Raw genomic sequence first — 11153 nt, forward strand, 5'->3', positions numbered from 1 at the left:
CTAGAAACATCGATCAGCTGCCTCCTGCACACCCCCCACTGGGGATGTGCCCGCAACCAAGGTACATGCCCCTGACCGGAATCGAACCTGGGACCCTTCAGTCCGCAGGCCGACGCTCTATCCACTGAGCCAAACCGGTTTCGGCAATGTGACCAAAAATTTGATGATGTTAAGGAATTATTGCTGACAGAGGCGTTTCATGATGTACTGAGGTTACGTTTAAAAAGGGGAATTCTTATCTTGTAGAGATATCAGCTAAAATACTTACAGATAAAATGGTATGATATCTGGAATTTGGTTAAAAATAATGGGTGGTGGTGCTTCCTGAACTGCCACCTGCTCGCGCACATGGACAAGGCGGAGCAGCGCAAGGACAACTTCCAGACCATCCTCAGCCTCCAGCAGTTCCAGGGGCCCGGGGCGCAAGGCATCCTGGACCACGACCTTGTGTTCTGGTTCGGGGACCTAAACTTCCGCATCGAGAGCTACGACCTGCACTTCGTCAAGTTCGTCATTGACAACAACCAGCTCCACCAGCTCTGGGAGAAGGACCAGCTCAACATGGCCAAGGATACCTGGCCCATCCTCAAGGGCTTCCAGGAGGGGCCCCTCAACTTTGCACCCACCTTCAAGTTTGACGTGGGTACTAACAAATATGATACCAGTGCCAAAAAGCGGAAGCCAGCCTGGACAGACCGTATCCTGTGGAAGGTCAAGGTTCCAGGTGGAGGTCGAAGCCCCTCCGGACAGCAGAGCCACTGGCTCCAGGTGACCCAGCACAGCTACCGAAGCCACATGGAATACACCGTCAGTGACCACAAGCCTGTGGCTGCCCAGTTCGCCCTGCATTTTGCCTTCAGGGACGACATGCACCTGGTGCGGCTGGAGGTGGCGGAAGAGTGGGTGCGGCCGGAGCAGGCTGTGGTGAGGTACCGCGTGGAAACTGTGTTCGCCCGTGGCTCCTGGGACTGGATCGGCTTGTACCGGGTGGGTTTCCGCCACTGCAAGGACTATGTGGCTTATGTCTGGGCCAAACACTAGGATGTGGACAGGAACAACTACCAGGTGACATTCAGTGAGGAGTCGCTGCCCAAGGGCCACGGAGACTTCATCCTGGGCTATTACGGCCACACCCACAGCATCCTCATTGGAGTCACTGAGCCCTTCCAGAGCTCGCTGCCTACCTCGGAGTCGGCCAGTAGCAGCACACACAGCTCAGGGACCAGCTCGGAGGAGGAGGATGACAGCACCCTGGAGCTGCTCGCACCCAAGTCCCGAAGCCCCAGCCCTGGCAAGGCCAAGCGGCACTGGAGCAGCTTGGCCCGCTTGGCCCGCTTCCCAGGCCTGGCTCTCCGGCCCTCCTCCTGTGAACGCCGGGGCACCAGCCGCAGCCCCTCACCCCAGAGCCGTCGCCTGCCCTGTGCGGCCCCCAACAGGGGCAGCAGTGATGGAGGCACCAGGGCTGTAGTGAGGAGGGGCTCTCTGGGCTGCCTGGTCCCTGGACCCTCCCCCCATCTGTGCCTCAAAGCCTGGGCTTGCTGCCTGCCTTGCACCTAGAGACTGTAGACCCTGGAGGTGGTGGCCCCTGGGAACCTGACCAGGAGGCCCCGACCCCTGACAGCCTGTCTCCCAGCCCTCAGGGCCGGCAGAAGTTGGAGGAAGGGGGCCTGAGGCCCTGAAGCTGGGGTGGGCAGGCGGGTACAGGTGGCTCCTATTCTGACCCAGTCTGTAAACCCACCTGCCTCTCTCCTGCTGCTGCTCCAGCTTTCTCCACACCTGACACTCTGTCCTGGCTAGGGATGGCCAACTGGCGTCCCTCAAACTCAGTCCTGACACCTCAACTGTGACAATCAGCAAAGCCCGACCTAGGCCCCCATCTGGGATGGGAGAAGGGCAATCCTGGAGGTCATTGATTAGGAATTAAATTCTCTAGCCTCAAAAAAAAAAAAAAAAAAAAAAAATGGAAATGGGTGGTGGAATATAAAGGGAACAAAATTGGAAAGGAGTTGATAATTGTGAAGGTGATGATAGGAGCATAGAAGTTCATTATACTATTTTCTCTTCTATATCAGGGCCCAGGGGTCCAAATACTTGAAAATTTCCACCATGAAAAGTTAAAATATCAGCCAATTAATAGAATTTTGAAACTATGACAAACTCAAATTTTAAAAAGGAAATGAGGCAAGGGTAGCTGTCATGGCCGGTGGGAATGTTAATTCATAAAACAACTTTTAAAAAATATATTTTATTGATTTTTTACAGAGTGGAAGGGAGAGGGAGAGAGTGTCAGAAACATCAATGAGAGAGAAACATCAATCAGCTGCCTCCTGCACACCCTCTACTGGGAATGTGCCCGCAACCAAGCTACATGCCCTTGACTGGAATCAAACCTGGGACCCTTGAGTCCACAGGCCAATGCTCTATCCACTGAGCCAAACTGGTTAGGGCCATAAAACAACTTTTGAGAGCTATTTGTGCACACCTCATGTTCCAAAAATTCCAAATCTGAATATATACTCAAGAGAAAATTTAGTCCATTAAGAGACATATAGTCTGGCCAATGTGGCTCAGTGGTTGAGCTGACCCAGGAACCAAGAGGTCGCCAGTTCAATTCCTGGTCAGGGCACAAGCCCAGTTTGCAGGCTCCATCCCCAGTAGAAGGCATGAAGGAGACAGCCTATCGGTGATGTTCCTCTCTCATCGATGTTTCTACCTCTCTATCCCTCTCACTTGCTCTCTCTCTTTTCTATATATATAAAAGCCTAAGCCACCAATTAGGACCGAACGACCGGAACAACTGGTTGACCTGTCACTATGACATGCATTAAACACCAGGGGGCAGATGCTCAACACAGGAGCTGCCCCCTGATGGTCAATGTGCTTCCACAGCCAACCTCCCATAGCCCCTCCCCTGGCTGGCCAGCCCCTCGATTGCCAGCCAGGCCGAGGGACCGCACCTGTGCATAAATTCGTGCACTGGGCTTCTAGTAATCAATAAAAACACTTTTTTTTAAAAAGAGAGACATATAGAAGCATTTTTTAAAAATAAATTTTTATTGATTTCAGAGAGGGAGAAGGAGAGATAGAAACATCAATGATGAGAGAGAATCATTTATTGGCTGCCTACTGCATGCCCCCTACTGGGGATTGAGCCCACCACCCATGCATGTGCCCTTAATCAGAATTGAACCTGGGACCCTTCAGTTCACAGGCTGACGCTCTATCCACTGAGCCAAACCAGCTAGGGCTAGAAGCATTTTTTATTAGGAACAATTGAAAATACCAAAATGGAGAAATAATAGTACATTTGAACTTTGAACCATAGGGGTGATGGGAAGTTTTAAAATGCAGACATTTGGAAAGGACAACTACATGTGGACTAGGAGCTGGGGCCCCATCAGGATAGATTTAGCTCAACAGATGTCACTTGGTGCCACTCTAGGCCAGGCCCTCTGCTAAATGTTGGGGACACAGAGGTGATATCCCTCATGGGGTTCAAAGTCTAGATATCAGAGCTGGAGGGGAACCAACACATCATCTAGCCCAACACATCATCTACCCATTTTACAGATGTGGAAAATGAGGCCCAGAGAAGTTAAATGACTTGCCAAGGCACACATTTGGTTCGTGGAGGAACTAAACCAACAGTTGAGCTAGGTTTCTGATGCTAAGAGAATCAGGAGATCTTAGAGCTACACATTCTTAAATTGAATCCTGGCTCTGTAACTCACTAGCTGTGACCTTGGCCAAGTTTTTAAAGTCTCTTTCCTAAAAAGGATAATAATAATACCTACTTCATAGGTTGATGTGAAGAATAAATGAAATTTAAGGATTAAATAAAGCCCTAGACTCTGTGACAGAAAAGGAATAAGACCTCAACGGATAGATTATTCACTCTTATTAGTATTAATGCAGAGTAAAGTCTTTAGCAAAAGGACAAAATGCTACATTCTATGTTGCTCTTAAAATAGTTAACCTCACACTTGTTAGAACCAGGATGGACAAGGCTCTGTGTGAAGCTGAAAGCTTGTCTCAGGTCAGTTAGCTGCTTTATTATTTTTCTTTTTTAAAAATATATTTTTATTGATTTTAGAGAAGAGAGAGATAGAAACATCAATGATGAGAGAGAATCATTAATCAGCTGCCTCCTGCACCTGGCAGCCCTGTAGGGGATCAAGCCCACAACCCAGGCATGTGCCCCGACCTGGAATTGAACCGGTGACCCCTTGGCTCCTGGGTCGATGCTCAACTGCTGAGCCACACTGGCTGGGTTCAGTTAGCTGCTTTCTATCCCAGCCCTTCCCCAAGCAGGCACATTTAAGGGACTCCTCGCCACCCTCCCACTCTACTCTGACTGCTCTCTGAGGCCCTTGCTAAGACGTGACAGGGTAGCACAGCTCTATAATCTAATGCTGCTCTACCAACCTAAGCCTCACTCAGCTCCCTATAAAGTGAAGATAATGGAACCTACCTCACAGGATTGTTGTGAGTTTTTGTTTGTTTGTTTATTTTTAAATATATTTTTATTGATTTTTTTTACAGAGAGGAAGGGAGAGGGACAGAGAGTTAGAAACATCGATGAGAGAGAAAAATCGATCAGCTGCCTCCTGCACACCTCCTACCAGGGATGTGCCTGCAACCAAGGTACATGCCCTTGACCGGAATCGAATCTAGGACCTTTCAGTGCTCAGGCCAATGCTCTATCCACTGAGCCAAACCAGTTAGGGCTTGTTGTGAGTTTTAAATGAACTAATGCTTAGCATACAGTATGCCCTCAACATGTTGGAGCTATGGTGCCAATGACATAAGACACCTGCCCCAGGGTGTCAGCTTCTGGAGGTACAGAAAAGGGTCTCAGTCCAGTGAGGATTCAGTCAGAGGCCACTCCATCCTTCCCATTTCACCCCATGCTGTCACGTTTCAGGCCTGGATCAGGGCCCAGGGGTCCAATGATTCTGGCTGCCTTATTCTGCAGGGAGGCTGGCTCTAAGAAGCACAGAGCCAAGAGTCCTGTGTCTGAAACCACCCACATGCTCACTTCTGCTGGTGAGAACCCCATTCCCAGCTCTGCAGAATTGTCGGATGTCTCTGGCTGCTGAAGCCAAAGCATCGTATGCTCTAATAAAGCCGTCTAGAAAGTTCCCTGTGGGGAGCTGGGCACCACACTCTGGCCTGCGCCCTGGGGGCCAGGCAGCCAGAAATATCACAAAAGGTCTGTCCTTCAAAGCCAAGCTCCTGTCCCCAGCACACGAGAGCATGTGGCCCAGGGAGTGTCTTTCCCTTTACTGATGCCTTCTTCTTCCAACGAGACCATTTTTACAGAGCCTAGCAAAACGTTCTCAGCAGGCGCAGTGACAGTTTGTCCCAATTCTTCCCACCACAGAGAGCAAAAGCCATTGAGGTCAGGAAAATGACATGGTAAGACCTATGTGAGACAAGTGGAACCAGTTAAATATAGCAAAAGTGAGTTTACACTTGTTGCTATAACCAATCCTATATAATAAAAGGCTAATATGCAAATTGTCCCCTCAGGAGTTTGACTGACCGGGAGTTCGACCATTCACTAAGATGTGCGCTGACCACCAGGGGGTGGCACGGAACAAAGGAAGGTCCCTGCCAGCACTGGGGCAAGGAAGGCCCCGATTGGCCCTGATTGCCGGCCAGGCCTAGGGACCCTGCTCTTGCACAAATTTCGTGCACTGGGCCTCTAGTAAATAATAATACAGAATAACACTGTGCTTCACGTACTCACAACTATAAACCTACTTTTGCCTGTCCATTTGGTTCACCTGTGGAGACAGGAGCATAGTTGTTTTTTCATGCGGATGTCAGAGCTGTAGACGGGCAGCTGCTCACGGGCTGCTGGCCACAGGGACAGCTGGTCAGATGGTTTATTTGTTGTGCACAGTGAGCTCTTTGTGGGCAGGGACTATGCCCTGTTCCCCACTCTGACCAGCACTCAGCACCAAGCACAGCACCTAGGGCTGAGTGGTCACTCCGAACATATCTGTCAAATGAATAAAGCTGCTTAGTGCCTGGCCGGCGTGCCTCAGTAGGTGAGCATCGACCTATGAACCAGGAGGTCATGGTTCCATTCCCAGGCAGGGCACAAGACCAGTTGTGGGCTCGATCCCCAGTTGGGGGTGTGCAGGAGGCAGCCGATCAATGGTTCTCTCTCATCATTAATGTTTCTCTTTCTGTCTCCATCTCTCTTCCTCTCTGAAATCAGGAAATATATATACACCGTGTGGCCAGATTATTATGACCACCCCATCAGTACTTCGTTGGGCTACCTATTGCCTTCAATACTGCGGCGATTCTTCTTGGCATTGACTCCACAAGATGTTGAAAGGTGATGCGAGGAATCTGACACCATGCCTGATGAATAGCACTGTCCAGTTCTGTGAGATTTGATGGTTGTGGAACCAGCTGCCTGATGGCTCTTTTAACTTTGTCCCACAAATGCTCAATTGGATTGAGATCTGGTGATTGTGGGGGCCACCTAAGCAAGGTAAAGTCTCCCTCATGTTCTTGAAACCACTCCTGCACAATACGAGCACCGTGGCATGGCTCATTGTCTGGTTGGAAGAAGCCATCTCTATTGGGATACGCCATCAACATGATAGGATGAACTTGATCAGCAACAATACTTAGGTATGTTGTGCTATTCAGATGTTGTTCCACATGAATTAAAGGGCCCAAATCATGCCAGGAAAACATGCCCCAAACCATAACACTGCCCCCACCAGCTTGAAGGGTTGTACTCATGCATGTGGGGTGCATGCTTTCATGCTGTTTCCGCGAAATTCTCACTCTGCCATCTGCATGATACAACTGGAAACGTGACTCATTGGACCACATGACTTTTTTCCAATGCTCAACTGTCCAATCCTTGTGATCCTATGAGAACTGGAGACATTTTATCTTGGTAACTGCAGACAGAAAAGTTGTTCGAACAGGCCTTCGGCTTCCATATCCCATACGATGCAGTGTATGGCTAATTTGCCTACAAACGTCAAGTGGTCATAGTAATCTGGCCACTGCTTAGTTAGACAGGTTTAGATGCTTCTATTGCACATTCTCATAACAGCCTGAATTTTTCCTTCTTGGTGCTTATCATACTTATAACTAAATAATTACACATGTAATTGTTTGTTTGATGTGTGCCTCCCTGACAGGGACTACATCCAGTATTGTTCACAAGTTGTGTCCCCAGTGCTTAGAATGGGATTTGGCACATAGCTGGCACTCAATAAATGTTTGTTGAATGAATAAATGAGCATAAATGGCAAAGATGGTCAGTGGGCCAACCCACCTACCAATCTTGGAGGCCTGAACTGCCCTAGGTGTTGGGCATCACTACCAGGCCAAAGGAAGCTGGCCTAAGGTTTTTTTACTTCAAGATGCCGACAGTGTCATCAGAAAGTGGGGGGGGGGATTGAAGGGTGCTAATGCCTGGTCTCAGCTGTTATTAGAAAGAGTCTGCCTCCTAGAAAGCCTGTTTACAAAAGAGACAAGGTACAGTGGGAAGCAGATTCATCTGCTAGATAACCAGGGCCTTCCCTTTGCCTCTAGTTGGTGATTTGGGATGTTTGGCCTGGGGATAGATGTACTGAATTTCAGCCTGAAGTTGAAACAGAATCTACTCTGTAGTGTTGTTAGTAGATGTGTAAATATTTACTGCAGGACCTGACAATGGCACTAAAGCTCACTAATGCTGCCTAGAGTTGTTACTGCTATCAATACTCTGCCTTCTAAGGCTGTCCTTGGATGAAGGGCACCCTGGATGCCACCACTTGGATGAAGATCTTCAGGGTGGAAGTCTGATGATAGGTGCTAGGCTTCACCAAGGCACCTCCTGGGGCCAACCTGGCCAGACTGCAGGCAAGAGGGAGTGAATTACCTCAATGTCAGAGACACTACTCAAAATGACTTAGACAAAAGTTAGCCCACACATCCCTTAAGTCCAGAGAGCAGACTTGCTTTTTGCTTAGCTGGATCCAGGAGCTCAATCCATCTCTCCACCTGTTGTCTTCCATCTCAGAGAGACTCAGTCCCCCAAGATGGCTTAATCCTATCCTCTCAGCTACCACAGAAAAGAGAAAGTTTCCCTTCCCCAAAGTTCATACCAAACCCTCAGAATTGAGTCTCATTGGTTGTAACTGAATCACATGATCACTCCTGAACCAATCATATGGCCAGGGGATACAAGGCTCTGATTGGCAGAGCTGAGTCACATGCCCACCTCCAGCTTATGGATTGGAGTCAGCTTCTCAGATGAGGAGGAAAGATTCTCCAAGCAATGTAAGGTTGCTGTCCCCAGAGAAGGGAGAATGTTGCTGGGTCAGCAAAACTAATTTCCAGTGCCTATTGTAAACCTCTCTGCAGGTGAAAAGGCAATGTCACAGTAAGACCAAACAAACATTAATCTGTCAGACAAATTCTGTGATAGAATCTGGAGGGATTCACAGAAAGCAACGGGGCATTACTCAGCTTTCTTCCAAAAGACCTGATTAGGGTGAGGCAAGTGAGGCACTAGCCTCAGATATTACTGGTAAATTAAGGGAAGCACAAAAACACTTAGTACCCTAGAGAAATAATACTTGATTGCAATATTTTAAAAATCAAAATTAATGCAAAAACTCTATGACAAACAAAATACCAAAACTTTAAATAAAAGCAGGATGCATAATTGTGTCATGGACACCACATTGGAGCTTGGAACAAAATGAAAAATCAGAACTACTGATCCCACTTTTCTTTAAAATATTGGTATTTTGTTCATGGTGAATTTTTCAGCATTAATTTTGATTTTTAAAAGGTTGCATTAAAATGTTATTTATCGCCCTGACCAGTTTGGCTCAGTGGATAGAGCGTCGGCCTGCGGACTGAAGGGTCCCGGGTTCAATTCCAGTCAAGGGCATGTACCTTGGTTGCGGGCACATCCCCAGTAGGGGGTGTGCAGGAGGCAGCTGGTTGATGTTTCTAACTATCCCTCTCCCTTCCTCTCTGTAAAAAATCAATAAAATATATTTTAAAAAATAAATAAAATGTTATTTATCATGATCACTAAATTTTTTGGCACCACCCTAAATGTTGTGCCAACGTGGATGCCTCACTCCCCTCACCCTTGTCCGGGCCCTGCTGTCTTATGTGGGATTTGCTGGAGGCAGAGAGGAAAAACTACCCTGAAATGAACAAATGTATCCAAAACTGGTCTTCCCTGTGGGAGGGGCCCTGGGCTGGAAGGGCCAGGTTCTGCCTTCAGTGTGCCATCACCCTGTTACCCTGGGAAAATGTTTTCCTCTCTAGTCCTCAGTTTTTCCACTTGCATATGAGGGACAGGGCAAGATTAGTGGTTTTCAAGAAATAGAACTCAATCCCCCAATTAGATGACAAATGTAAATGGAGCTGTTGAAGGCAGTAGACCCATCTATACTTCTGTCCCTCCACCAACTCCACAGCCCCCTCCAAGTGTCCCATAGAGCCTAAAGGAGTTCCAGGGGGTACAGTATGAAAACCATTAAGTTCAATGATCTCTAAGATCCCTAAGATCCCACTTTTCTGCCTATACACATTTCAATTCCTGCTGTCTCTTCTTCATTCAGGTGTTTCTCAGATTGCCAGGACTTCCTTGTTTTGGGCACACTGGAGTTACTTTACTTGAAACTAGGGGCCCAGTGCACAAATTCGTGCACCTTGAAAGGAACTGTGGGCCGCGAGGCTGTGGTGGGCACAGGGGCGGGTCTCAGCCCATCCTCAGCGCTCCCGCCTGGCTCTGGTGCCAGCAGTGGGTGCGAGCGGGGCTGGCACTGGCAGCAGGTGCGAGTGCCCAGTGGGACCATGGCCCATGGTACAGGAAGCCACCCATTGTCTTCACTATCAGAGAAGTGTGGACAGGGATCCCAGAAGGCTGGTGACCCTTAAAGCTCTGGCAAAGGTCAGAGCTATGCACCCACTGAGACAATGGTAGCTGAAGCAACTTCCCCACTAGACAGTCATGTAAATCCTTACTGATAAGATAGTCTGCCTGTTACTGGAAATTGCCTGCCTAAGGGCTATAGGTGGATCCCAAATTGAATAAAAGGATGGCAAGGCTGGAGCCCAATCTGAGCCCTTCCTCTTGAGCTGGGATCCCGCCTGGTCCCCAAATTACCTCGTCTTGTCTCTTTCATTTGCATGCAGCCCCTCTTCCAGAGCCCGAACCCTGAACCATGTGGGACGTGGAGGGATATTCACAGCACAGGAGCAAAGAATTTTCAGTAACCACCAGAAGCTTGCCCCAATGACAGCCACTGGCACCCCACCTTGGTCTGGCGCCCTGGCTCACTTGCTCCACCATCCCGCCGCAGCTAATGCCCACTATGTTCCGCGCGCACCCCTGGTGGTCAGCGCACGTCACAGTGACTGGTTGTTCGGTTGTTCCACCTCAGGGGTCCTCAAACTACGGCCCGCGGGCCATATGCGGCCTGCCGAGGACATTTATCCGGCCCGCCGGGTGCCGCTGCCTGTCCTGCTTAGCAGCCGACTCGTCCCTGGCCCGCAGTGCGCATAGGAATTTGTTCATAGTTTGTTTTTTTTAAACTATAGTCCGGCCCTCCAACGGTCTGAGGGACAGTGGACTGGCCCCCTGTTTAAAAAGTTTGAGGACCCCTGGTCTATTTGCATATTAACCTTTTATTATTATAGATGCTGTTTCCATGGCCCCACTCTAGTCCTCCTGAGTCAGAATCTCCAGGGCCCAGGCCAGGATTCAGCGTGTTCAACAAGCACCTTGCCTGCCAGTTGGTGGATGTCCACCACAGTGTTTGGATCCTCCCCATTTATTCCCACAGAACCTCATGAATTATTTTATCCTGGAGCTTTCATTACAACTGTCCTGAATGATCAGGGTGAGGAGAAAAACAAATGCAGGAATAGTCAGATAAGCCCAGATAAATGAATCAAGGTTTGCCAAGTGGAAACAGATCACAGTGAGATAGATCTCCAGGGACCCTTTCCTGGACAGTACATCCTGGCGGCCCCTTGCTCTCAATCCCATAATTTGTATCCAAAAGAAATCATCTGTGCATTTCTTTTCTTCTGATGTGGCGCTGGTAACCTCAGGGATTATTTATTGAATTATCAGGTTTCTTATTAGTACATTAATGGGT

General features: G+C 48.6%; 1 protein-coding gene across 1 annotated transcript; it reads left to right on the forward strand.

Moving 5' to 3' along the window:
* Window positions 1-324: 324 nt before the first annotated feature.
* On the forward strand, window positions 325-1679 carry LOC308250257 (phosphatidylinositol 4,5-bisphosphate 5-phosphatase A-like; the record flags this gene model as incomplete). Its single annotated transcript, XM_080672693.1, is given in 3 exon segments — window positions 325-987; window positions 1066-1455; window positions 1458-1679. Coding segments are annotated over 3 exon segments (1251 nt in total). The 5' UTR covers window positions 325-348.
* Between the last annotated feature and the right edge of the window lie 9474 nt (window positions 1680-11153).

This window comes from Plecotus auritus (assembly GCF_963455305.1).
Source record: "Plecotus auritus genome assembly, chromosome: 6".
Lineage (NCBI taxonomy): Eukaryota > Metazoa > Chordata > Mammalia > Chiroptera > Vespertilionidae > Plecotus > Plecotus auritus.